The 27,972-nt window shown below is 36.2% G+C and overlaps 5 protein-coding genes and 1 long non-coding RNA gene across 6 annotated transcripts; 3 read left to right on the forward strand and 3 right to left on the reverse strand.

Moving 5' to 3' along the window:
* The first annotated feature begins 6,830 nt into the window (after positions 1–6,830).
* LOC110790375 (non-symbiotic hemoglobin 1) lies at positions 6,831–8,978 on the forward strand. Its single transcript, XM_021995160.2, has 5 exons — positions 6,831–6,987; positions 7,104–7,194; positions 7,286–7,400; positions 8,326–8,442; positions 8,600–8,978. The coding sequence occupies exons 1-5, from the start codon at positions 6,951–6,953 to the stop codon at positions 8,741–8,743; spliced, it is 504 nt and encodes a 167-aa protein (XP_021850852.1). The 5' UTR covers positions 6,831–6,950; the 3' UTR covers positions 8,744–8,978.
* An 851-nt stretch (positions 8,979–9,829) lies between these two features.
* On the forward strand, positions 9,830–11,676 carry LOC110790374 (non-symbiotic hemoglobin 1). Its single transcript, XM_021995158.2, has 6 exons — positions 9,830–9,996; positions 10,082–10,243; positions 10,464–10,593; positions 10,696–10,813; positions 10,975–11,091; positions 11,210–11,676. Exons 1-6 carry the CDS (start codon positions 9,960–9,962, stop codon positions 11,357–11,359), a joined length of 714 nt encoding a protein of 237 aa, XP_021850850.1. The 5' UTR covers positions 9,830–9,959; the 3' UTR covers positions 11,360–11,676.
* Positions 11,677–16,117: 4,441 nt separating this feature from the next.
* On the forward strand, positions 16,118–17,200 carry LOC130472490 (uncharacterized). Its single transcript, XR_008932886.1, has 4 exons — positions 16,118–16,198; positions 16,290–16,348; positions 16,923–17,014; positions 17,123–17,200. It is a non-coding gene; the product is annotated as an uncharacterized lncRNA (long non-coding RNA).
* A 3,580-nt stretch (positions 17,201–20,780) lies between these two features.
* On the reverse strand, positions 20,781–22,223 carry LOC130472134 (uncharacterized). Its single transcript, XM_056842584.1, has one exon. It carries the CDS (start codon positions 22,221–22,223, stop codon positions 20,781–20,783), a length of 1,443 nt encoding a protein of 480 aa, XP_056698562.1.
* LOC110780919 (uncharacterized) lies at positions 22,220–23,710 on the reverse strand. The gene has a single exon (XM_021985226.2). It carries the CDS (start codon positions 23,708–23,710, stop codon positions 22,220–22,222), a length of 1,491 nt encoding a protein of 496 aa, XP_021840918.2.
* An 868-nt stretch (positions 23,711–24,578) lies between these two features.
* LOC110790357 (uncharacterized) lies at positions 24,579–25,631 on the reverse strand. Its single transcript, XM_021995141.2, has one exon. It carries the CDS (start codon positions 25,529–25,531, stop codon positions 25,064–25,066), a length of 468 nt encoding a protein of 155 aa, XP_021850833.2. The 5' UTR covers positions 25,532–25,631; the 3' UTR covers positions 24,579–25,063.
* Between the last annotated feature and the right edge of the window lie 2,341 nt (positions 25,632–27,972).

A 27,972-nucleotide genomic window follows, 5' to 3' on the forward strand; every position in this document is an offset into this window, starting at 1 on the left:
TTTTCACTTCGTATATGGTATGTGGCCCACATAAGTACGCCGTATGGGTATCAGGGTATGGGCTATGGTTTACTCCGTAGACCATTTAGTGGATACCGCACTTAACCCGTACCAATTTGGAGTTGGTACGGGTATAAGTTCATCTTGGAAGAGTTTAGTCGTGTAAATGTTATACGAAGTAAAAGTAATGTTTTTATGTTTTAAATAAATAACTTGTTTTTTTTTTTTTTGCGAGTGAGCTATAAAAACAACATAATTTATAAGATGGAATGGGATTTGTACATGAAGTTTATCGTACGCAGGCACTCGGTCATAAATATAATATTACTAAAACACGAACATTGTTGATCGAACATTTTAAACACTCGTAGTAACTTACCTAGATCTATAACTCGGCCCAATAATTGACTTTAAGCTAACAATAGAAAGTTGAAACTAATCCAAGCCAAAGTCTACATGACTTGACTCGTTTCACATATTTTTGTGATTATATTAAGCCTTATACTCCCTCCATTCCTTTTTGTTGTTCCCATTTCCTTTTTTGGCATTTCTTTTTGTTGTTCCCCTACTGAATCTTTACTATTTTTGGCCATAGTTTTTTTACCAATTTACCCTAAGATTCCCCACTATTTACCAAAAAACCCTAAGATTCTACCCTTTTTCCACCCTCTTTTTCCCCACCACCCTTATTTAATTAATTTCCCATCCCCCATAACCCCACCCCACTACCGTCACTTTCACTCTCTCTCACCTCTCTGATTTCTCTCTCTCTCTTCAACCTCCTTTCACTTTTCTCTCTCTCCTCCTTCCTTTCTCTGTTTCGATTGCTGATACCCTCCTCTCACTTTTCTCTCTCTCGGACGAGCTTTCATATTCCTTGCCTCTCACTTTTCTCTCTCTCCTTTCATAACCTTGGTTTCTTGGTTTCATATTCCTCCTCTCACTTTTCTCTCTCTCCTCCTTCCTCTCTCACTTTTCTCTCTCCTCGTTCAATATCGCCGCCACCACCACCACAACTCCGCCACCGCCACCACCACCCGAAAAAGCTGTAGAATACGTATTATGGTTTTAGATGGTGAAATTCGACCACGGAAACCCTAGATCTAGAGTTTTCATGGTCGAATTTGACCTCTAAATCCTCAAAATCGTGAAATTGAGATCAATTGGGTAATTATTTATTTTTGTATTCACGTTTCAAATTTTTTGGGTTTTTTTTTTTGCGAACTTATGACGAATTTCTGGGTTGTTTTTTTGGTTGATTTTGGTCGAGTTTTTGGTTTAATTTTTGTCGGATTTTTGGTTGATTTTGGACGAACTTTTTGTCGAAATTTTTGTCGAATTTCGGGTTGAATGTTCTCGAATTTTGCTTTGATTTTGGTCGATTTTTTGGGGTTTATTTTGGTCTAAATTTGGGTTGAATTATCTCGATTTTCTTGTCTAATTTTTGGGTTGATTTTGGTTGAACTTTCTCGAATTTCTGGGTTTAATTTTGGTTGAATTTGTTCGTATTTCTAGGTTGAATTTTGCTCGATTTTTGTTGAATTTGGGTTGAATTTGTACAATTTTCTGGTTGAATTTGTTGTTTGATTTTCTGGGTTTAATTTGTTCGATTTGGGTTGAATTTTCCTGATTTTCTGGGTTGAATATGTTCGTATTTATGGGTTGAATTGTGCTCGAATTTGTTCACGAATTTGTGAGTTGATTGAAGTCTAAATTTCTGGGTTTTTGTTGGATTTTCTTATTTTTTGGTTATATTTTAAATCGAATTTTCTAGTTCGATTTAGTGGTTCGATTTAGAGTTGTTCTAATTTTGTTCTTTTTCTGGTTCGATTTTAATCTGATTATTTTGTTAATGAAATATCTCTCATTTATCTTATTTATTTAATATTTTCTCTCTCCTTACTTTATTTTAAATATATAATCTCTTACACACAATCATTATTCTTACACCCAATCATTACTCTTATCCCAATACAAACAAAGATTCAGTTTTCTTAAAAACCCCCCAACATTCTTTATGGGAACAACATAAAGGAATGGAGGGAGTACTATTTATGACGTATCTATCTATTACTATATACTAAAAGACACACCAGGAACGACACGTGTCACGTCCTGGTGAGTCCTTAATATTTTTTTTTATATTTTTTTAATTTAAAAATATTTTAAAATATCTAATTTCCTGATTTTTTTTTCTTATTCTTTTCTTATTTAAATAATAGAAGAATATATATAAAAAAAATTATGATTTCATATATTACGACAAGGATAAAAAAAATATTCTTACTGATTTGAAGAACATATAGGTAAGGAATGGAAAAAAATCACATTTTTTTTTTTATATTATTGTTTCTATAATATACGTATTAAGCTATTACGGAAACTTCGTAAAAGAAAAATAGCTAAAAAAAAAAATTGATTTTCATATAATATTTTCAAAATATGCATTATACTCTTAACCTACAATAGTTAATAAATAAATAAACAAATTACACTGATATGTATTATTATACGACCATACCCAAACAAAAAACAATTATTTATTTTTATTTTATGTAAAACAAGTGTAGAAAAAATGGGTCCAACAAAATTCTTATACACCTGAAAGTCTGTTATAATCTAGAAAATATGGTATTATAACTGATGTGGTTATCAAATCAATATCATATCCAAAAATTTGAATAGATCGAGGGTGCGAGTATCGTTACGGTTACGAATATTATTCAATTCCAAAAGAAAATGATATATAATAATTGTCTGATAAATTTTTCTTATATTTTCCCAACTTAAGTATTTTTGTCGAAACGCTAAACTCCTAAAATCGCACTAATCACTTTACAATCCAAATAAATAGCTGTTGATAAATATTGATTTTATTTTATTAAAAACTTCGTTTAAATAAATTATTGAGACCAGGAAAAAATCTTTAATCTCATTCGTGCGTTGCACGGGACCTAACCTAGTTTTGTATACGAGTGTAATATGAAATAGATCTAAAATCAAACTCGACACGTGGACTCGAAGTGTTAGAGAAATCGCAAGGTCCCAAATCTCATGTATCAACCTAACTAAGTGGTAGACATAAATAAGAGTATTTACACTAATATAAACCTGGTCCATGTTAACTTAGCGTGGACCAGGGCAACGGAGTAATTTTTATGGGTAACATATGTAACTGTCACGTGACAGTTATTTTGTAATTTTAAATAGTAACTATATCCGTAATACAGTAACTATGTGTTTTAAAGAGTTACTATGTGTTTTGAAGAGTTTTAATGCGATTTGTGTCTAGCCCACTTTATATACGTTTTAAACTTTTTTATTTTTCAAAATTTCAGATCTACATTCTGTTCATTCTCTTTCATTTTCTCTCTCTTCATTTTCTCTCTATGCTTTTCAAAATTTAGCCCAAATTTCTAGGTTTTGTTCGATTTTTTTCGTAATTATCTTATAATTCTTATGATTGGATCTATTTGATGATAAAAAATTGGAGGAAGTAGTAGATCAAGAAGGAGGTTCATCGTTGCCGAAATCGAATCGAAGAATTTGCGCTCGCCTACAAATCTTCGCAAGAATTTTTAGAGATCACATCTCGGTTTGTTGTTTTTTAAAAGAACTTTAAGTCTATTTTTTATTTAAAATTGAAAATATTTGTTGTTTTGAAGAAATTAATGTCTATTTTTTACCGAAGTATCGTTTTCACTTCGCGAATTCGATCAGTGACTTCACGATTTTAAATAGTAACTATATGAGTAATACAGTAACTATATGGTTTAAAGAGGTACTATGTAATTTTAATGGTTACTATATGTGTACAATAGTTACTATATTATTTTAATGGTTACTATATGTATACAACAGTTACTATATGTGTACAATAGTTATTATTTTGTTGAGTGATTCAAAATGTTTGTTGTTTTGTTGAAGTTAGGGTTAGTGTTTCACATAGTTAGTATATAAATGATATAGTCACCTTTAATTTATGTTGCGAATTAGTGTTTTTAATAGTCACTGGAATATTCGTTGTGTTTATGTTAGTAGTAGTTTTTAGAGTAACTATACTTTTTTAAAAAGTTACTATAACTTTAAAACAGTAACTATGTGTTTATAATAGTCACTATATTTTTCAGAAAATTATTATAAGTTTGAAACAGTAACTATGTGTTTAAGATAGTTATTATGTTATGAACAGTTTATAGTGACTTTTTGATAAATAATAGTTACTATACGATTACATTATTTACTATGTTATTTAGAGTATGTATTTGTCCGCTTCTTAGATAGTGACTATATGATTATAATGGTTACTATATGTGTTCAATAGTTACTATATTTTAATAATAGTCACTATATGTTTTATATAGTTACTATATGGTTTATATAGTTACTATATATTTGATATTTGTATAAGAAAATAATACGAAGTATCAATCACATGTTATTCCAGGTCCTAAAGTTGCACTATCTAGTGACGAATCTCCGAAAATACTTTACAATATCATTTGTATAAGAAGAAATAATGCCTTAAATTTAGAAAAAAGAGACAAAGGCTGTGAACTTTAAGAATTGATGCAGCAAAGCACAAGAGGTAGAAATAGTGTTTGTTGTTTGGGTGAAATTAGGGTTAGTGTTTCATATAGTTAGTATATAAATGATATAGTTACCTTTAATTTATGTTGCGAAATAATGTTTTTAATAGTCATTGGAATATTCATTGTGTTTATGTTAGTAGTATTTTTTAGAGTAACTATATTTTTTAAAAAGTTACTATAACTTTAAAACAGTAACTATGTGTTTAAAATAGTTACTATATTTTCTAGAAAGTTATTATAAATTTAAAACAATAACTATGTGTTTAAGATAGTTACTATGTTAAGAACAGTTTATAGTGACTTTTGATATATAGTTACTCTTTTATATTTCAGTAATTATGTGATATATAATAGAAAAAATTACTATATGACCTCTAAACCATCTATATCATATTGTTTATTTTTATAATATAGTAATTGTTTTACAGCTAAAGTTATTTTTCTATATAATATAGTTAATCTTTGGATAGAATAATTGTTCTCATCGAAATTACTATATTATTATTATTTATTTCATAGTTACTATTCTTAAAATATAGTTACTTTACAGAACCTATAGTTTCTATAATTTACACTTTTTGTCTGCAAGAATATATAGTAGTAATTGTTTTACAGTTAAAATTACTTTTCTATATGATATAGTTACTCTTTGGATAGAATAGTTATTCTTATCATTATTATGTTCATAGTTATTATTCTGGAGATATAGTTACTTTACAGAACCTACAGTTTCTATAATTTACTCATTGTTAAAATTACCTAATTACCCTGGTCCATGGGAATCTTATGGTGGACCGGGTCCATGCAAGTGGAATTGAAATAAGAGGGTAGTGAAAGGGAGGTAGAATTTTTTTTTTTCCCGATAAGACATGATCTAAATCCGCTCGGTATATACGATCGTATAGGATAGTGTATCCGTATCCGTATCCGATATCTATAGCATAAAGTTTTATATGAGACCGTGATGGTGTGGCACGTTCACACTTATAAATAAGTCAAGTGTGTTGGTAAATGGAACCTAAAAGTATCATCAGCATGGAAAATAAGTAACACCAGTCTATACAAGGAAACTCCAACATTAAATTGAAGCACCTGCAATAAAACAAGAAAAGTAACAGCGAATATAATGTATAAGTAACATCAGCATAGAAAATCGAGTAACACGTGACTATGCAAGAAACCTCTAACATGAAATTCAAGAAACTGCAATAAAACAAGAAAAGTAACAACGAATACAATGTATAAGTAACACCAGCATAAAAAAATCAAGTAACACCGATCTAGACAAGGAACCTTAACAAGAAATTCAAGAAACTGCAATAAACCACGAAAAGTAGCACCAAATACAATGTATAAGTAACACCGGCATAGAAAGTCAAGTAACACCAGTCTAGACAAGGAACCTATAACACGAAATTCAAGAAATTGTAATAAACAAGAAAAGTAACAGCAAATACATGTATAAGTAACACCAGTATAGAAAGTAAAGTAACACCAGTCTATACAAGGAACATCTAACACGAAATTCAAGAAACTACAATGAAACAAGAAAATTAACAGCAAATACAACGTATAAGTAACATCAGCATAGAAAGTCAAGTAACACCAGTCTGTACAATGAACCTCTAACACGAAATTCAAGAAACTAATAAAACAAGAAAAGTAACAGCGAATACATATATAAGTAACACCATTAATAATCTTCTGCATAGTAGTTGCGAGCGAGAAAATTGCACGCGCGCGTCACACCAACACCATCAAGTTGATGGTGTGGTTGGTCACACAGGAGACGCGTTGTATCTATAGTCCTCCCTTACCCTTAAAGAGTATTTTTCAATTTGACTTGTTGCTTTACAAGGGAATTTATTGTAACATTTTGTTTTTACCAGGATATATAAATTAAGAAATAAAATGGGGGTTGAAAATTTGGAATTCCCTATATAGTTACTATAGTATAATATTTTAATGGATAAGACATCACCCAATTGACCATGTTACGGAGTATGAATGTATGATGCAATGATGTCAAGTTGAAATTAACTCAATTTTGACAATATCATATCCCTTGAAACTTCTCCCATTCATACGAAGTACTAGTTTAAGGCCCCTGGTTTTTTCCAAGCCGCAATTTAATTAACCATTTTCAACCAAAACCCACCTCAATAATCCACAGTTTTCATGGATTGGATTACAATTACAGTTTTGTAACTAAAATTGAATTTCGCATTTGATTAATTAGCTCTATCTATCACTGAAAGGCCATCAAATCTCCTATTTAAAGACTTAAATTTCGTTAACTTTGAATTTATATTACCTTTTATCTTAGCAAAGTGATTCAGATTTTTGCATAAATCAACCATGAGTCTCGAAAATGTCAACTGTTCTGCCTCAAACGGTACACTTTTTAAGTCTTTAACCATTTTTGTTTTCTGTCGATTAGACATAAATGTAACCCGTGATCAATACTGCATTTTAACGATATTGTGCTTGTTATGTTACGTGTTATGGTAGTGTTTACAGAAGAGCAGGAAGCTCTAGTGGTTAAGTCATGGAATGTCATGAAAAAGAACTCTGCTGAATTGGGTCTCAAGTTGTTCTTGAGGTATATATGTAACAATTTATTTACTCTCATGATTTAGTTCGAATTTTTTTTTTTTTTTTTTTTAATTTGTAGTCGAATTGATCGTTTGCAGGATCTTTGAGATTGCACCAACGGCTAAGAAAATGTTCTCTTTTCTAAGGGACTCAAACGTTCCCTTGGAGCAGAACCCTAAGCTCAAAGCCCATGCCATGTCTGTTTTCGTCATGGTACGTGCTCTCGTCTCTAAATCCGCCTTATAACTTGTTAAGACCCTCAGAAGGCCAGAAGTATGTATTCAGCCATTGTGACTTATAAGTTATAACGGAATAAAGCTATGACACATATTACATCCGTCTAAAGATGGTCGTGGGCCGGTATGGTCTGGGCCCACCCTGTATCGGGCCGGGTCGAAAAGTCCAAAACAGGGCTCAGCCACACGGGCGGTTGTACAGGACCGTCGTGTCTAAGCCTAATTTCACTACTTAGAAAGTAAAGGCCATAACCAACCTTTTTATTTATGCACGTACACTTTTGTTTCATATGGTAGGGCCGTCGTTCCTTCAGCAGCTTTTCTTCCAGAATCTTGTATAGGAACGTAGCCGCTTAAGCGAAGCTTTTGGTTGGAGCTTTTCTAATTTAAAAAAGGGGAAAGGTTTGAAAGTAGCCCGCTTGAGAGAGGCGGGGTAGCCTTACTTACAGGTTCCAAGCCTGGCGTGAAGGGAAGGGATTGAATTTCACCTATGATCTAAGATTAGTGGGTAACCATAGTTTCCTTTTTTTCGTGGTGTTGTTTAAAGCTCATTTTTTAGTCGGCCTCGCTTTTCGGAGCTGCTCCCAGCTCACACTATGGTGGAGGAGGTGTCGTGTAGATCTAGGAGTGTGAGCAGTACGAGCTGAAAGGCTCCCATACTGAATTTAGTGTGTTTTGTCGTGCTGGGACAAATCGTGCTTTTTCCAAAAAATACGACCCCTGACCCACGACTTTGTGCTCGTGTCAGACTGTGCTTTTTTCGTGCCCGTGCTGGGTCGGCTCGACCCACATCCATATTTACATCTGTCCCTATTTTTTAGTCCACATAAGGATAATAGCATTTCCTACATTATGTTAGGTGTTTTTATTATTTGTTCATGTTTGCTGTTTCTATATTTCAGACTTGTAAATCAGCTGTTCAGCTTAGAAAATCCGGCAAGATCACGGTTGGAGAGTCTAGCTTAAAGCATATGGGGTCTGTCCACGTGAAATATGGAGTTGTTGATGAACATTTTGAGGTAATTAATTAGTAGTAATTCTATACATAATTATGTATTTATGTACATCTTTCAAAAGTCTCCAAGTGAAAAATCTTTAAATTGGCAATATTAAGTTTATGGCCGGGCATTTTGAACTTAGAATTGAAGATTTTGTGGATGATTATTGAACTTGTAGGTGACTAGATTCGCGTTGTTGGAAACGATAAAGGAGGCCGTACCAGAGATGTGGTCGCCGGAGATGAAGAATGCTTGGGCTGAAGCTTTTAATCAGTTGGTTGCTGCTATTAAGGCTGAAATGAAGCCTAAATCTCAAGCTTAAGTTCACTTGTAAAAAATATTGGTTTTGACAATTTTAGAAGTTCATTTAAGAATAAATAAATACAAGTACTATCAATGTATACATACGTCGCACCAAAAAAAAATCAATGTATACATACTACATACGGCGTATTTTTATACGGTGTACTCCGTAGCAATAGAAAATGTAATTTATTACTCCGTACATAGCAAGCTTATAAAGTAGTTAATATAATGTATTTTATTTTCTAAGTGGACGTATCGATACAAGCTTTAATTATTTGGGCAAATTTATGAAGTTGATAACATAGAATCGAATCCCGTTTATATCATTGTCTTTGTGGCTCTCACTACGCCTCAAATATCATTTTACTAATGATATAGGATTGTTCGAGGTTATTATAAATGTTTTCAATACTCGGTAAGTTTCAGTTTTGTTGTTCCTTAGAGACGTATCGATATTTCCTAGCTACACGTACTAGCTAATTAACTCCATTTTGACATACATACCCTTTTTGGCTTTTTGTATTAAGAAAGCCTCACCTTGCAACAAATCATATAGTACTATAGTAGCTACTTAGCATGACAAATGGCTAACTAGCTCACCGCTTCTCCTCTGCGTTAAGTAGGAACTTACCTTGTGAATTTGAAGAAACAAGTTTGAGTCTCAATATTTGTTTGTACTTGATAGTAAAGATTTCATTATTTTTCTTCTATTCTCAAACGTTAACCTACGTAACTGAACTAACTAATATGTGATAATTGCCAGTTTAGTAGAGTCACTTATCTGGCCGTATTTGATGGGCTGGTCTCTATATTTGCCTCGATAGAGTCATAGAATTAGAAGTGATAAGTACTACGTACAGGTCGGGATTCGGCTTACCTGTTTACTATAATTTCGGGTCATGGTCGGTCACGGATTCGGTCGGTTTAGGTCGGATTTTTGGGTCGGGTCAATTTTTGACAGCTATAACTTAAGTCATACAATTAGAAGTGATAAGTACTACGTACTAGGTAGAGAGACAAGATAAAAATAGAAAATTACTCCCAAGTTGAGAATCCTTACCAACATGACACATGCACTTACCTAAGGTTGGTAAAGTACTTTGGCTCTACTCTTCCCTGAAAGGTTGCTACAAACATTAGTACATTGTACTTAGATTTATTTTGATCCAATATTTCCTGCATTTATACATCTCTTACCAAACTTAGTTCCCATCTCAAATTTGATCAATATAATGGATTTCATCTGCACCAAAACCCCTGCTTCTAAAGGTCTTGTCATTTTCTTCATTCTTTCCATTTATTTTTCTTATTTTTGTGGTAATTTTTGCTTCATTATTGTGGATTTATATTGCAGTTACCTGCATTTCCAGTGCAGTAAAACTCCATGGTAATTTTTCTCCTCAGAAAAATTCCAATCTGCTCTGCTTCAACAGAAGTTTTACTGAGTTATCATGGATCAAAACTCAAGGACTTCAATTCCAGGGAATATTTTGCAAACACCCCAGATTTATCACTGGTAATTTCCTTTCCTCTCCATTTAAAATTATTTTATTACAAATTCTTATAAAACATCTATCAGACCACATGTCACGTTACTCATCGATCTCTTACCTGCCTAGCTGGTAGATCATTGAAAATGGCCTGACAGATAAGTAAGCGTCATGCGATAGTAATAGAAGATAAGTTGTTATATTATTGATTTGTTTACAAATTAACACTTTCTTTGTGATAATTAGGTGTCAGCAAGAGGTTTAATGGTGGATTAACAGTAAAAGCATTTAGTGAAGAGCAAGAAGCTCTGGTGGTTAAATCATGGAATGCCATGAAAAAGAATGCTTCTGAATTGGGTCTTAAATTCTTCTTAAGGTTAATTACTTAATTAAACTAATCAAATAAAAAAAACCCGGAAAATTTTGAATTTTCCCCTTGTATTTTTTAGGGTTACTAATTTGGGAATTTTTTTCCCAGGGTTTTTGAGATTGCACCAACTGCAAAGAAATTGTTCTCTTTCTTAAAAGATGATGATGGTGTTCCTTTGGAAAAGAACCCAAAACTTAAAGCCCATGCTTTGACTGTTTTTGCCATGGTAAATCCGTAAATACTCACTCCATTCCTTTTTGTTATTCCTAGCTTTCATTTTACTTGTTCTTTGTTTTTGGAATCTTTCTGCTAATTCATAACCAAAAGTACAAAACGCATAAATATTTAATTCATAACTGAAATACATTTTTTTTCTTCTGAATTTAGACTTGTGAATCAGCTGTTAATTTGAGGAAGGCAGGAAAGGTCACAGTTAAAGACTCCAACTTTAAGGATTTGGGGGAGTTGCACTTCAAATATGGGGTGGTTGATGAGCATTTTGAGGTAATTAATTGAGTTAATTTAACATAAAACAAAATATCAGATTATATCATTTCTTTGTTGAAAATTACTGGCAAAACTTAACAAGAGTTAACAACATGATGATCGTTTTTGCTGAAAGGTTGTTAGATTCGCGTTACTCGAAACCATAAAAGAAGCAGTTCCAGAAATGTGGTCATCTGAGATGAAGGAAGCTTGGAAAGAAGCTTATGATCAGTTAGTTGCTGCTATCAAGCAACAAATGAAACCTTCCCAACAAGTTCTTCAGTGACTCAAATTATAGTTTGTAAGATAGTTTTACAAGTTTGTTAGACTAATTAAATAATGTATGATCCAAATAAGCAAATACTTCGGCCCTGTTTGGTTAGGAGCTGTTAGTTGTTAGCTGATAGCTTGTTTGACTAGCTGTTAGCGGTTAGCTGTTTGCATTAGCTGATTTGACTAGCTGGTTGCATTAGCTGTTTGTGTAAAAGTGTTTGGTAAATTAGATGATAGATGTTAGCTGTTTAATATGTAAAATGACCATTAAGGACCTGACATACTTTGTTTCTAGCTTATTAATATAAGACAAATAGTTTATCGTGTTAATTTTTTTTTTCTCTTTATATTTTTCTAATAAACATTTGCTAGATAAAATAATTTATTTATTTTTTGAAAAAAAAAGATATTCTTAATTTAAAATTTTCAATAATATATATTTTTCAATAGAGAAATATTACTAATGATATTTTAAGCATTATTGCAATATAGTTCAATTGGTTCAAAGTACTAATATAAAATTTATTACAACAAAAAACGAAAGTGTGAGTAATGTGTTTAGGAGAAAAATATGTAGGGTAACAAGGTTGATAGTTGTTGTAATTATAGGCAATAGTTGTAATCATCCACTTTCACAAACCTCTAATTGCAAAAAGCTCCTATATATATTGAGCTTTTTCAAAATTAGCTTTTTCACCCCAAAACTCTCTTCCAATCCTCTCCTAACCAAACACTCCCAATTAACTTTTTCTAAAGGTCAAACCTCTAATTCACCCCAAAAAAGCTTTTTTCCCTCAAACCTCTTCTAACCAAATACCCCCGTTCGTATAAGCTTTTCGGGAAATACAGTCTTTACCACTAGCCCAAGACCTTATTGATAATAAACATCGAGCTTAATTTTTTTTTGAGGGAAAGATATTGTTTTTATATTAAGATAAGTCCATCTCCACCAAAGTGTTTAGGCTTTGTGGGAAGGAGCTATTACAGATGCGTTCTGATCCATTATCAACCTCCCATCTAGCTACTAGGTGTGCAGCTGTATTGCCTCCCCGTCTTACATGAGTACATTTAAAAAACTCAAAACAGTTGCTAACCCTTCTAATATCATCTATAAATAAGAAGATTGGTGCAGCTCCCTCCTCCCTGGTGTCAATCATCCGTACAATATTTATGGCATCACACTCCAAAATAATTTTCCTGTACCCCAACCTCCTAGCAATTATTATTCCATACCATGCTGCATATGCTTCGGCCAGTTCAGCCGCCCATTCTGCCTTTACTCGCTTCACTGCAGTTGCCAATACCACTCCACCTTCATCTCTAATGACCCACTACTACAAATATGGCTTTTAATAGCGTTTTTTTAATAGCGTTTTTGCCTCTATTGCTATCAAAAATATTAAAAATAACATATCATAGCGCTTATAAGAAAAACGCTGTCACATGTGCATATATTATAGCGATTTAACCGGGAGCGCCATTATTTTATAATCGTTATTATAGGGCTTTTTCAAAAACCGCTATTACAAGTATAAGAAAAAAAAAAAAAATACAAAAACCAATAAAAAAGAATCGCCTAATTCCCTCACTTCTTCACTCTGCCAAACCAGAAACCTCGAATCTCAAGACTCTCAATAGACGCCGAAACCAGCACCACAATCCTTCACGCGGCGGCCATTAAGGGTGGTGGAGATTTAGATGGCGGCGATTAAGGTTGGTGGAGATTTAGGTGACGGCGTTTCCTTTGTCCGGCGTTGCTTATTCTGACAGAGAAATCGATTTTCAAGGTAATCTCCATAGAATTTGCGAAATTCTGTTAATTTATGTTGTTCTTAATTTTTGTATGAAATTTGGGATAATTGTAAATTAATTTTCTTGAATTGGTTTTAATTTGTTGGGAAGGAGGTTTGGATTCAATTATGGTTGGTTTAATTATGGGTTTTGGGGTTTAATGATGGGGTTTGGGGTTTTGCGGTTGCTAAACAACTCTTCCTCGCCCAGAATTGAAATTCATCCTCCAGCAAAATAACAAGAACTATTCACTGCTTTCCTGTTCAATGAAATCTCTCTTTCCACATACAAAAATAATCTATGGTCAGACAAAAGGTTTGTTTTCATTCGATTTTACTCAATCAAGGTAGAAGAGTGTTACAATCCTCAAAGGTTCTTTGCTTCTTGACATGTTTCCATGAGTATTTTGCTGTCATGGAATGCAAAACAAAGGACTTGCTGAAATTGTGAAATAATATATCCATGTTGCATAACCTGCAAATTAAACAGTGATACCAGGTTACACAATCCATAATCAAGAAATTGGAGAGGTGGTGAGCTATGCCTAGTAAATTAAAAGGGCATGGAACATTTTAATAAATTAAAAGGGCAAGGTGGTGAGCTATGCCTAGTAAAGTTTACATATCTCGGTTAATTTCCCCCTAGTTCTTATTTCTAAGTACTCTGCAGAACTCTTGTAAGCTAAGCTGCAGGAGTTATCCATTCTGACTTTGAGAAAGGTTTTATCTGTGCTGTGACGGTAAGGATTATAACAGATTTTTTTATCTTATTTTCAGAAATATTAAAGGTTAGATCCCTCTCTAAAGAAACTAATTTGGGGAGGATGGTAGTACAACGCAGTGAACCTAGATTTGTATTCAGCTAAGCACGAAATCCTGTGGTAATAGCCATTGACTGTAGTTTTTTATTGCAGGGGTGATTCTTCTGTTCTTGTTAATATTCTACTGTATATGACTTAGTCATGGTTAAATTTTTTTCTCCATTAATTTCTGAAATTGTGAAGTTAAAGCAAGTGGTGAATGTATTGATTAAAAGATCATTTTTGGAAAATAGAAGTGTTTTCTCAGTGAGTTCGTATTTGTCTCTTTCATTACTAAATATGAAGGGACTTAAACCACTCCAGTGGAAGTAGTTAATTTGGTGTCTTCGCTTTCACCTATGTCAAGAGTTGATTCATTTTTTCTTACATGCCTAGTCAAATCACTCAAATGCAATGTGTAAAAAAGCTCCAAGCCTAAAGCGGTAGGGGTCTTGCTTCGGTGCGCCTAGTTGAAGTGAGGCGCACTATATAACATTTTAAATCAACTGACTGATGTGCGCCTCATATGCTGCTTCGAACTGATCTACTGCAATGCTACTAATATGTTGCTTTGTGCTATGTGTAATGATCTCTTTTGGTTGTGTTGTTATGCTAGTTTATGCTAATTTGTTATGCTATGATTGTGTTGTTATACTTGTTTATGCTAATATGTCTGCTTGTTTATGCTAATTTATTCTGCTGTGATTGTTGTGTTCTGCTTTTTTATGCTAATTTATTCTACTAATATGCTGCTGTGAATACTGACTACCGATTTACTAATATGCTGTTGTGAATATTAATCTGCTGATCTACTGATATGCTGCTGTGAATACTGATCTGCTGATCTTGCATACTGATCAACTGATCTGCTAATGTGAATATTGATCTGCTCTGAATGCTGATTAAATATTGATCTACTGATCTTGCTACAAATCAATCTGATGTACTGGTTTTCCACCGTTATTTGTTCCTTGAGTGAACTACTGTCGGATTCTGTCAAAATATTACCTGTGTTACTCTGATACGGGTGCTTACATACTTAAAACCTTCTTAATTGAACAAATCCATGCACTCGTTGATGGTAGTCAGTCGATTCTTGGTTCTGAATGGAGACTATTGTTCTTAATTCGACTGCAGTGATAATATGAAACTTGAAACAGATTGATGCTTCTGATGAGTCTGATACTTGAGGGTTAAGGGATTTAGTGGCAATATTGCCATGATTTAATATGTCTGAAATATCATGTCTTTTTAATACTGCATCAGCTTGTAATGAAATCACAAATCTGCCAAGAAAATTAACAAGTATGGGGAAAGATTGCTGCTTATATTAATGGAAGATTAAGCACACAAAATGGTGCGGTTACAAGTTAGCTTGAGGCTACAATTCTCCAAAATAGTGAGTTTAGGTCACAAGTCTCAATTGTTTACTCACACAAAAGACAGCCAAAACTCATTGCTCTCTTCCCTTATTAATAGCTAAAACTCGTTGCACTACCAGCCCACTTCCTTTTCTCCTCTATTGCATCTGCTGTCTTGTTTGCTACGGCTTTTTAAAGATGTTTGGATGATTCTGTTGCTGCCCCTTTTGTCCTCTTCTGTTGTAGGTGATACCATGATAGTTATTGGTGGGCATTGCCAAGTCATCACACAACTTTATTTTAATCCTTATAGTTTCATCTAGGTTAGAATTATAGAATTGTAGTAATAAGGGTTAGTGTACGAAAGCTACAGTACTAATGAAGAGCATCTATTATTCTTGTTACTATAATATTACTCTTGAATTTATAGGAACCGAAAAATGCATCCTTGGGGATTTACTTGAAATCATATCGTTAACACGTAAGTGAGCTTAATTAACAACCATTGCTTGACTTTAATTAAATTTTATACGATAATCAATTAATGTTCCAGTGGGGTACACCGTTATTCAGTGCAGGCAGTGTGTTTGGGATAATGGGTGCGGCACTTGTTTCGTCAGCAGAGGTTTGATCACGTTCGCATAAAATTAATAACTTTGCTTGTGTTTTCATGATTTGAGTATTATAAATTTATAAAATCACTTTGTTGCTGAAAGCTCTTTTAGGTAAAATAGTGGACGAGCTCTATTTAAGTAGTAGGATATTGGCATGTTTTTGTGATCCATCTTTTCGAATGATTCGTTTTCTGGTGCAGACCACTGGAACATTTTATGCAGCTGCCCGCCTATCTGGTGCCACTCCTCCTCCCTGTCATACGTTGAGCAGAAGTATAGGGTGGCAGGTTTGGGCTGAGATTATATTAATAATTTGTTTGGCTATTCCGCTTGGAGTAATATGTGGTAAGGAAGGTTAACTGTTCTTTTGGCACGCAGGGTATAAGCATGCTTCTTGATGGTCTATTTGGTTCTATTGTTGGTTCAACTGCTTCGGTGTAAGTGCCCTGTATATGCAGCGTTTCCAACCCATTTTTGTAAATTTAGGGAGCTATTATAGCAGATACTTTTTTTCTGAAATCACTTGGTTCAAGAATAATACATTGTGTTGTCGAGTAATTGGTTCCTCTTTAAAACCGTGTTTTAGTGTTCTAATAGAAGAGAAGTCCTACAAGAAAGAATAATGTAAATGAAGTTCCTTGTTGAAATTCTTCTTCTCTTGTGAGATAGTTTGTCCAGTTTCAGTTAAAACAGTAATAGGATAGTTATACTACTGCCTTAAGTTGAGTGGAAATTATTCCTTTTCCCGTCTATCTCAACTGTTGACAGTTGAGGGTAAGTACTACGTACATTTAGACCTCTCAAGAGTCAAGACCCTGCAACACACTTGGAGCTATGTAGGGTTATTGTTTAAGTGGGATAGCTTTTTAAGTTTTTATATATAATTTCTGCAATTTTAAGTTATTACTTTTGATAGGTTCAAGAAGTTGTCCCTAAGGTTTTTTTCAGCACCTTCTTATCTCAGTAAGCTGCTACATATCTCATACATTTAACTTTCACTTTTTCTTGCAGGGAGAATGTTGGGCTTCTTGGACTGACACATGTAGGAAGTAGGAGAGTTGTTCAAGTGTCTACATCTTTCATGATCCTTTTCTCCATATTTGGTGAGCAGTTCTGGAGTAACAGCTACAATCGAAGCTTTAATGAAATTAAGTATACATGTATTTTCATCTTTGTAAGCTTAATTATCTTCTGTGAAATATCTGTTTCAGGAAAATTTGAATCCTTCTTTGCATCAATCCCTCTACCAATATTTGCTGCCATATATTGCGTTCTGTATGGAATAGTCGGTAAGTATATTATTATTTTTAATTACCTATTTGATGTTATGAATGCCTTGTAACTAGTCACTATCTTGCAGCTGCCAGTGGGATTTCCTTCATTCAATTTACGAACAATAATTCCATGAGGAATATGTACGTTTTGGGGCTGAGTCTTTTCCTTGGAATATCGATACCTTATTACTTTATGAGTTACACCATGACAGCAAATCATGGGCCTGTTAACACCGGTGGTGCATGGGTAAGTTGTTTTTATATCAAGTAATGTTCACATATTGTGTCCTTTCTTCATATTGGCTAATGGAGACCGATATGTATATTATATATTTTAAATCTAATAAGAAGTATTGGTTTTGTAATATAGAAATAAAAGACATACCAGGCCTCCAAAAAAAAGGTACATATATATGTAGTACATACTAAGGCCAACGTAGACAGGCAAAGATTGTGAGTCTGCACAGCTAACAGCCAATCCAACTATGGTTGCATTCAAACTATAGAAGACTTCATAATTTGGTACCTAGCATAAATATTACCTAAAAATGACCTTGATAATTACGTAGTAGTACACAAATAATTAGAATCACATCATAATCTATTCCTATAATGTAAGTTCAATTTGTTTTCTTCATGTATGGCACTTATTTTTTATGGTAATACTAATTCTTTCGATTTTTCCCCTTCTATATATGTATGAATTCTTAAACCCCATTGTTTCACATTACTTTTCAGATTCTCAGTTTCGAAGTTATGACAAAGAGCAGATTGACGAAGTAAAGAACCGAATGGGTGCGCCATGTTGTTCAACAATTGTATAATAGCTAGGTTATGTTGAAGGAACCAACAAACATTAGACTCTATTAATTAATGTATTTTACGTAGTTTAATGTTTAGAATTTTATTTTATATCTATGTAATCGGTTTTATTAGGGTGACAATTACATAACTTCTTTTAGTTGAGGTTTGGAAATTAAGTTTCAACTATATACTATTCTTCAATATATGGTGTTATTTTTGTTGCAAAAAAAAACAAATTTCAGGTATATTATAAATATATATTTTAAAAAAAAATTAATAACTTTGACAGCGCTTTATATACATCCGCTATTAGAAAATAATTTAAAAGTTGGCGGTAAACCTTTAATAGCGTTTCTGTAATAGCGCTTATAAAGTGCTATGAAAGAAACATTTGAATTATCCTAATATTACATATGACAACGCTTTTGAAAAGCGCTATTAAATGTACCTTTTACTTTTAATAGCGGAGCCATCAACAGCGCTTCTTGAAGCGCTGTTAAAGGCCTTATTAAGCGCTATTAAAAGCATTTTCTGTCGTAGTGACCACTCCAACCCCTGCGCCTGACCTGTGTAGGTGAGCATCCACATTGACCTTGACCACCCCTGGTGGCGGTGGCATCCATCTGCTTGCTGATCGTAGCCCATGACCACTTGTGTGTTGCGTCACCATCTCATTGTATCGCATGTAGTCAGTCACAAGTCTAGCAAAACCCGCAGCAACTTGAATTGGTTCAGTGTTCCCACAATCGAAGACAGCCTTGTTTCGACAGCACCATCCAGCCCACGCCAAGGTTGAGAACAAGCGAAGCTTGTCCTGTGTCATCTTACCTGCCGCCCACACCAATCTGTCTGCAAACGAAGAGGTGGGTGCGTCCTTCAGTATGTCCAGGAACTCACTACTTTCCCAAATTACCTGAGAGTGTTTACATTCAAAAAGAGCGTGGGTGATAGTCTCGTCGAGTGCCCCACACACCGTGCACTCCTTGGTTGGTCTGATATGGCGCCTAAACAACACACCCATTGTAGCCAAAGTTCCCTTGCAAGCCCGCCACAGGAAGTGTCTAAGCTTGGGAGGACCCTCCATCTTCCACACCCATGACCACAAGTCCGCCTCTCTTGATCCAAACTGCAGCTCCCACGTTCTAGTATGTCCTAACATCCCGAGCCAATATGCTGATTTCACGCTGTAAATCCCATTGCTTGTTGGCCACCAATAGTATGAGTCACATGGCCACTGCGAGGAAAGTGGAATCGCATAGACCAAGCGTTGTTCCTCCTCTACAAACACTTCTCTAACCCTCTCCTCATTCCAGCACCGATTCTCATAGTCTATGAGGTATGACACCCTCATATTCATATCACTGTTGGCCTGAGGGGTAGGTACGGTGTGCGTGCCTTTCCCTGGTAGCCACGCCTCAGTCCATATGCCAATGGATGAACCATTCCCAACTCGCCTCTTTAAGCCATCTAGTAACAAGGATTTCGCCCCCCACAAACTCCTCCAAGTGTAACTTGGGTCATACCCTCTCCTAGCCTCCACCACACAAGAGTTTTTGTAGTACCGTGCTCTCAACACCTTACTCAGCAGTGAGTCCGTATCCATACTAAGACGGAAGCATTGTTTAGCAAGTAGTGCTTGGTTAAAACACCGCAAATCCCGGAACCCCATTCCACCCATAGCCTTGGGGAGGCATAAGGATTCCCAACGATGCCAGTGTATCTTTTTGTCCGACTCTTTATCACCCCACCAAAAGCGAGCTAGGATAGAATGAATTTCATCAATAAGACCATCCGGAATCTTGAACACACTCATCATGTATGTGGGGATTGCTTGTGCCACCGCTTTGATTAACGTCTCTTTCCCGGGTCTCGATAAGAGTTTTTCCTTCCACCCTTGCAATTTCTTCCAAATTCGTTCCTTTAAGCAGGTGAAAATTGCCTTCTTTGACCTCCCAATGATTGTAGGAAGCCCCAAATATTTCTCATGTCGATCCACCTCCCGCACTCCTAACGTTTCCACAATCTCTCTTCTTCTATCACCCCCCACACATTTGCTAAAGGCAACTTCGGTTTTGCTTAGATTAACTTTCTGACCGGATGCTCTCTCATATGTACTGATTATATCAGCAATTTTAGAGCATTCATGCAAATTTGCCCTCGCAAAGAGGATACTATCGTCGGCAAAGAACAAGTGTGACACTCTAGGGGCACTCCCACATACCCGCGCTCCATGGATTGCTCCTTTCTTTGCAGCCTTACCTAGAAGGGTCGAAAAAGCGTCGGCACAAATGAGGAACAGATATGGGGAAATAGGATCCCCTTGTCGGAGACCCCGTGCCGGAGTTAGATCACCCGAGATACCCCCATTGTATTTGAAAGCAAACTTTACACTCATTAAGCACCCCATTACCCGTGAAATCCATGACTCACTAAACCCCATCTTACTCATTGCCTTCTCCAGAAAAACCCACTCTACTCGATCGTACGCTTTACTCATATCTAACTTCATTGCCACCGTGCCATCCTTGCCCTCTCCTCTTCTTTTCATGGCATGAAAAATCTCAAAAGCCACTAGGGCATTGTCCGTAATAAGCCGCTTTGGAACAAAGGCGCTTTGTTCCAGGGAGATAATAGAACCCAACATTGGTTTTAGCTTATTTGCAAGCGTCTTTGAGATGATTTTGTATAAGACGTTGCAAAGGCTTATTGGTCGGAATTCCATCATGCTCTTCGGGTCATTGCACTTTGGGATTAGTACTATGCACGTACGATTTGCTTCAGATAAGTCAGTCTATCCTCTCCACCATGCCTTCACAAAACTCACAATATCCCCACCTACAATCCCCCAAAATTTCTGAAAAAAGAGGGCGTGCATACCATCCGGCCATGGGGCTTTATTGGGATGCATTTGGAAGAGTGCTTCGCGTATTTCTTCACCCGACGGTTCCTTATCAAGCCTGCCATTCATCACTTCCGAGACCTTCCTTTCGACACCTTCCAATGCTTCCTCGAAGCCAGTGGGGTTGCTTGTGGCAAACAACCCCTCAAAATATGTTGTAATAATCTCATCTAGCTCCTCTGGCTTTGTTCTCCATTCTCCATTATTATCATTGAGGCCTACTATCCTGTTCCGTTTCCGCCTTTGGCTCGCTTTGTGATGGAAGTACTTTGTATTCTTGTCCCCATCCCGTAACTCATTCGCCCTTGCCCTGGCGTGCCAGTAAGATTCTTCCAATCTGTGTAAGTCATCAAGCTCCTCGGCAATGTTCTTGCACTGCATTAGCACAGTAGCATCGTGTTTACTATCTTGGAAGCTTTTTAGTCTCTTTTCAGCATCCCTTATCCTCTTCTTAATGGCCCCAAAAGTCTCCGTTGCCCAGGAGGTTAAGTGTCCAGCCACATTTGCGATTCTTGTCACAATATTTTCATCTCTCGACCCCCTCCAAGCATGAGAGACCACCCGACCGCAAGCCTCACTCGACAACCACATTGCTTCGAACCGAAACGGTTTCTCTCCTCTCTTCCTCTGGTTATCCGTGCCACATTTCAGCATTATTGGAGCATGATCGGAGCGATAAATAGGAAAATGCAAAACTTCAAAGCATGGAAACAGTGAGACCCATGCATCATCCGCCATAAACCTATCTAGTCTCTCCCGAATGAGTGTCTCCATGGTATTGCCATGTTCCCATGTAAAGATACTACCTTTAAAACCCAAGTCACGGACCGAACACGAGTCCATTGCACCACGAAAATCATCGATCAATCTCTCCCTACGCACCACCCCACCTTCCTTTTCAGACATACCAAGAATTTCATTGAAGTCACCAAACATGATCGTTGGAAGCGCACTCCGAGCCTTCACTTCTTCCATTAGTGCCCAAGTTCTATGTTTTTCTTCCGTTTCCGGCCAACCATAAATGCCGATTGCCTTCCATATTCCGTCCCCATTCTCTCCCCGAACTTCCGCTTCAATGTGATGAGGCGAGAAAGATAGGACCTCAACATTAATGTCCCTCCACCATAGTCCCATACACCCCGCTCTGCCATTGCTGCTCAGGCAAATTCCATTCACAAAACCACATTTGCTCCGTACTCTTTCGAGTTGTCGCGCATCAATCTTCGTCTCCATTAGAAAGACGATTTCTGGCATCTCCCTCCAACACCTATCTCGGAGGGCATTCACTGTCCAAGGGTTGCCAATCCCCCGGCAGTTCCATGACAAGATTTTCATTGCCCTTCGCGGGATTGGCCACTGCCAATCTCCGCTACTTGACTCCCTGCATTATACTCGGAGCCCAAAAAAACAAGCTTCACGTTTCTATCTACGTCACATCTTTCACTCATCACTACATCATTCCCATCCATGCACCCCTTCCTTTTCTCTCCTGCCCCATGGTAATAGTTTCCCGTAGTATCCCCTCCACCCACTTTTTTAATGCACGTCCTCCCTCCATCTTTCTCATTCTCCCCACCTGTCAGCCCCCCTGCGGCTTGCTTCACACCTCCACCCCCACCAATACTCCCCCCCTCCCCAATTCTCTTCATTTTTCGGATTTTACCTCTCTTGCTCCCCAGCTGGCCTATGTTGAACGCCATAGAGCTCACTGCACTCCCCCTTTCCTCTACGCTTTGCACCTCCTCTTGCACCTCCTCTCCATTCGCCCCCCTTCTCCCACTATCCTTCTCTGTACTACTTTTGTTTGTGGACCCCCGTTCCTGCACTCCCTCAGCTATCACCCCCACTATTGTATCCTCTCTCCCCCTGCCTACATGATTGGTTATAGACTTCTCCCCCTCGTCCACTTCCCTGTTGACCATTGCATTCTTCTTTGAAATCTGTATTCCTTCCACTTGCTCCTCCCTTACACTCTTTGTGCCCTTCCCATCACTATCCGTACTCCCCTTTTCCCCCATCATATTCTTTGCCACAAATAAAACTTTCTTTGCAGCCTTCAGAGACTCCACTTCCGCTACCTGTTGAGTTCTACCCTTTCTTGGTGACGCTCTTAGACATACCCCCCATTTGTATCCCTCTTCTCTGCCTTCTTCAGTCACCACCGAACAATCTCGTTCCCCATGTCCCATAATACCGCAGAGAAAACAAAAGAAAGGTAGGCGTTCATACCGAAACTCCACCACCACATCCATGCCTCTTTTGTTCTTTATAGTCTTTTCCCGCCGTAGTGGTTTCCGCACATCTAGCAAAACCCGAACTCTGCGGTCCTTATCAATTCCAACATCATCGTCCTCCACCTCCAAAACCGCTCCTAGGCAGCCAGCAACTGCCTTTACGTGAGCATTTGTTCGACAGTTGAAAGGGAGGTTGCGGATTCGCACCCAGAAAGGTGAGAAATTCAGGGCTACTTCCGTTGGTTGTTCATCCCCTGTAACCTCGCTCAAAATCAGGAGTTGGTTATCAAAACACCAGGGTCCACCGAGAATAACCTTCTCTTTGTCACGCCAATGAAAGAACTGAAAAGCAAACAAATTCGGTCCAATACTACGCACAACCGCCTTCCCCGTCATTGCCCATGATTGTATTATCGTTCGCTGAAAAGCATCCACATTGAAAGGGCGGTCTGTTAATAGTCTCCCTACAAGCATTAGTGCAACTTTATCGTCGTTTTCCTCCGTAACAATACTCCCCAAGTCCAAAACTTCCTCCTCATCATTATTGATCGCTAGGCGGCCGTAAATTTCCGTTAGATCGTCAGCCATATCGCCGGAGAGATAGCCGTCGGAACGGTTAGGGTTTCCTGGATATCAGGGGTATTCCCTTTCTTTCGAGGGAGTTTCTTGTTTGGCTATTTTTAATTGCTTTAGATATAGTTAATTAGTTATTCATATCATGACGTAGGTTCAGTGAATTGAATAATAGAAAAGAAAATGAAAGCAAATCACTTTGCTAGACATTTTATTTTTCTTCTATCTGTTGGATTTCAGGGGCCCTTGTACAGTACAAATGTTTAGTACATCCAACTATTTCAAATCTTCAGTATATTCATGCATTCAATTCATGTTTGTTCTACAACCACCATTATCATCATATTCATCAACCCTTTATTACTAAGCTTAGAGAGGTCCTTTTCTTATAATCCGTCATTGTCTTAGACACCCTGTTTCGTGTTCCAGCACACGTGTGCTTGCACTGGGTAAGGGCGACATTTTTTTTATACACATTATCGCCTTATCAATATTTTGTATATGTGCGTGAACATAAAAATAAAATAAAATAACTTACCTTTTAAACCCACTTTTGAATCACCCATCTAAGATAACGACTAAGTTGGGCTAAAACCCAAAAAAAATCCGGCTCATTTTGGACAAGGCTACGTTTTTTACAAACCAAAATCGAGTCAAGCCGAGATAGCGGGGTTAGACTTGATCGGCTCTAAATGCACCATTTCAACGATCGCAACTTCACAAGAGCAATAATGTAACGTTAATGCATAGGACCAAAATCTAATTGGTTATGCCGACTTGTGCACAATCTATAAACATGAATGGATCCATAATTAGTTAATCACAAATGTATTAACACCATATCCTTGAACTTATTTGTGAGTTGTGACAAATATTCCAGCTCATAGTTGCTAATAATTGATATAAAAAAAGTTAACAAATTGTTACAACTTTTCCATCCCTTTTTCCTATCACTGGATTTCCCCATTTTGGCCTTTTGCATAAAACTAGACCAATAAGAACAACTAATATTTGCTGCCCATAATGTGCCACTAAATGTTATACATATATGTGAACTTTTAAATGATTAATTTGGTGGCCAATTTCTAGCCTAGTGGGCGTAGTTGGCAATTATGGTCGAGACTGGAGGCTTGTGTACGATATGTCACATATTGTCGAATCCCCCTGAATTCATGCAGACCAAAAATAAAATAATTGTTGATCATTTTTACATTTCATATAACAATATTGCATCTCCTTGGGGACAATACACATTGTTTTTCGTCCCATCAAATATAAGCTTACAACCACCACCCCAAAAAAAAATGGTTGCATACTTTTTACAATTTTTTTTTATGGGTTACTTCAAACTAAAAAAAAAAAAAAAACCTAAAACCCAACTCTCCGGCTACCTCGGCGTGCCTGAGGGTTAAGCGCGCCAATGGCATCAAACCCACTTAGAACCCGACACGAGCTACGAGCTTGAGCAACTATTTTGGCAACATTAGATGGACTTCTTTTGATATTAGTGAACCCAAGTGCTATACTAGCCTTAATAGCTAACCCACATAAGTCCTCTAAAGAAAGGACTTTATGGGCTTGAGAAAGTGGTAAGAGAAAGTATATCTGACCAAGTTCGAGTTCTTCATCATATGGAATAGGAGGAGCAATTGAATCAACGTACATTGACTCCGAACTTGCAAGAAAACAATTTCTGTGTTGAGAGAGTACGTGGCATGCAATAATTGGTTGGTTGAACTCTTCTAATCTACCATTAAGATGAATGATCATAATTGTAGGTCTCCAAGAAAGGAAGTTGCCATTTCTTTTGGTCATTTGAGAGGTACAAATGCCCATCTTTGGGGAAAAAAAAGAGAGAAAATGGAGAAAAAGATTGAGATTTATTTGACAAGTTTATACAATTAATTGGTAGGAAAACATGAATGAGGAGGACAAATGATTTGGGATTTATAGAGGAAGGTTTAGGCCCAAAGTGACTAAGGGTGGGTGCCCCACCTTTTAAAGGACAAAAGAAGATGATTTTCCTAGAAAGCCCTAAAAAGGGTGGAGAATTAGATGGTTTGAAAAGGGCTTAGTACCAAAATAAGAGTCCTTATTTACATCACAAAGTTGAAAATTATATGGTCTCACACAACTTTTGTATAACAAACCAAAAGAAAACAAGAAAATACATCTTTCGGTTGATAACAAGCTTATAGTGACCCTAATTAATGTACTAATGTAGTGTATGTCAATGAACATGAATTTGGTTAGACTTGAGAGTGAAAATCAAACCACCAACAAATCCCCTGTTTTCTTAAGTTGTGCTTTTGTAAGTAATAATTGATGAACTGTGGACAATGAGCGTAGTGCAACCAAATAACACTTGACATTTTTATTTTTATTTATTGAATATAATATAACATGATTTTTTAACATAAAGTCGTGTTACTTGTTCATTTAATACATCGTAATCATTGTGCACTTTTGTCCACCATCTATAATGCGTGTAAGTTTATATACTCCGTACTTCATATTTTATAATAGTAATACTCGAATATTGCATGCATAATGCATTGTTCCTCCCGTAGCGACAGAATGATATACATAAATACAAGGTCTGTCTTAAGATAATGAAAATGCTCAACTTGAGTAATTATTAAAAGTGAAATTAATTATACAGAAAATATTTTACACACTTACACTTTATGTCTGTGTAACTGTGTAAGTATTGGACTAATAACAAATTAACTACAAGCTAACACATGATAATATGGTCGCAATTGTTATAGAATGTATACTCTAGATGAATTTGACCATAGAACTTTATTTTTTCTTAAAGAGAAAAGATGACCTTTATAAATGACTTATTTGGAAAGATCATTTTATCAAGATTTTGGATGGATGCTTTTATACGTAAGTATCAGTTTTTGTGTGAAATTTGAGACGACCAAAACGAATAATCGATTCTTAACCGGGTGGATGATTGTTTGAATGAGTAGTCTTATTATACACAAGTAGACATGTGTAATGGGCAGGAGGCCCGTTAAAAGCCCTAGCCCGATCTTTTTACTAAAGGGTTCAACCCTTAACTTATTAAATGGGTTGGACTTTTAAAAGGCTTAATTTTAAAGGGTTATTAAAGGATTAGATAGGATTTGACTTACTTTAAAGGGCTTAGTTTAAAGGGTTATTAAAGGGTTAGGTAGGGCTTTTAAAGGGTTTAGTTTAAAGGTTTATTAAAACAAAAAAGTCAGCAAACTCTAAATCAAAAACTAAGAAAAAATACCCATCTCTCCTTCAATTAAAACCGGCCAAACCCAAAATTAAGAACCCTACATTTTCTGTAATTAAAGGAGGATGTATTCGTATAAGGCGTTTACCATTGTATATTGCATAATTGAAATGTCAATGTCAGTGTATGACTTGGACCTATTCAATAATTGTTGGATTATCGAATTATGCTTTCAGGTGATGCTATTTTATTCATTTGAAATACATACAGACTCAAAGAAAGTCCAGCCCGTTACAACCCGTTTAATATCCGGCCCATTCCGGTCCGAAAAAATGTAAACTAGGCCCGTCCCGTCCCGACCCGTTTAATTTCGATCCAGCCCGGCCCTAACCCGACCCGTTAAACAGGTCTATACACAATTAACTCGAATAGGTTAAGATACGACACGACATGGTCTGACATGACACAACATAATAAAACAAGTGTGGATGTCAACTAGATTAGTGATAGAAATTTGAGGACGCGCGCGGAAGTTTTGATGGCCATGAATAATGTAACAAAATTGCATTTTTATCATTGATTACATTAATAAAAATTGTACAAATATACTGTTGAGAGCCTATATCTCTCACTTATCTCTTTGGTAGAACCCTGGTTTCCACCCCTCGTATTTTGTCGGAGTTCTTTTGATTAGTCCACCTCTCAACTTATGCACATACAACATATTTATAGTTGTTGTATCCTAGTTTTTAGATTTATCTACACTTGTCATTTATCTAGATTTTTCTTACTAGATTTTTCTTATGATAATTCTAGACATTTCCTAATATTATTCTAGATTATAATTTACAATCATATATTTCTAGATTGTTCTACATTAATACAATTTCACTACTAGACTTTTACAATCATAGATTGATTTTTCGAGATTAATATTTCAACACTTAGTTGGTAAAATTTTGTTATCCAAGACCTGAGATCGAATCATGTCTACATTATCTTAGACGTATAAACATGACATGGTGGCTCGTGGGCATGGGTCGTGCCTGCGTTGCTAAACGTC

This window comes from Spinacia oleracea, chromosome 4 (genome assembly GCF_020520425.1).
Source record: "Spinacia oleracea cultivar Varoflay chromosome 4, BTI_SOV_V1, whole genome shotgun sequence".
NCBI lineage: Eukaryota > Viridiplantae > Streptophyta > Magnoliopsida > Caryophyllales > Amaranthaceae > Spinacia > Spinacia oleracea.

What these genes read in the sequence shown, in the direction of transcription:
- LOC110790374 (XM_021995158.2), top strand. Translation starts at nt 9,960, where the DNA reads ATGGATTTCATCTGCACCAAAACCCCTGCTTCTAAAG. An exon ending in ACACCCCAGATTTATCACTG is followed by an intron (nt 10,244 to 10,463) that starts GTAATTTCCTTT and finishes TGTGATAATTAG; the next exon opens with GTGTCAGCAAGAGGTTTAAT. An exon ending in TGGTTGATGAGCATTTTGAG is followed by an intron (nt 11,092 to 11,209) that starts GTAATTAATTGA and finishes TTTTGCTGAAAG; the next exon opens with GTTGTTAGATTCGCGTTACT.
- LOC110790357 (XM_021995141.2), bottom strand. Translation starts at nt 25,531, where the DNA reads ATGGGCATTTGTACCTCTCAAATGACCAAAAGAAATGGCAACTTCCTT.
- LOC110790375 (XM_021995160.2), top strand. Translation starts at nt 6,951, where the DNA reads ATGAGTCTCGAAAATGTCAACTGTTCTGCCTCAAACG. An exon ending in GGTCTCAAGTTGTTCTTGAG is followed by an intron (nt 7,195 to 7,285) that starts GTATATATGTAA and finishes GATCGTTTGCAG; the next exon opens with GATCTTTGAGATTGCACCAA. An exon ending in CCATGTCTGTTTTCGTCATG is followed by an intron (nt 7,401 to 8,325) that starts GTACGTGCTCTC and finishes TCTATATTTCAG; the next exon opens with ACTTGTAAATCAGCTGTTCA.
- LOC130472134 (XM_056842584.1), bottom strand. Translation starts at nt 22,223, where the DNA reads ATGAAAATCTTGTCATGGAACTGCCGGGGGATTGGCAACCCTTGGACA.
- LOC110780919 (XM_021985226.2), bottom strand. Translation starts at nt 23,710, where the DNA reads ATGGCTGACGATCTAACGGAAATTTACGGCCGCCTAGCGATCAATAAT.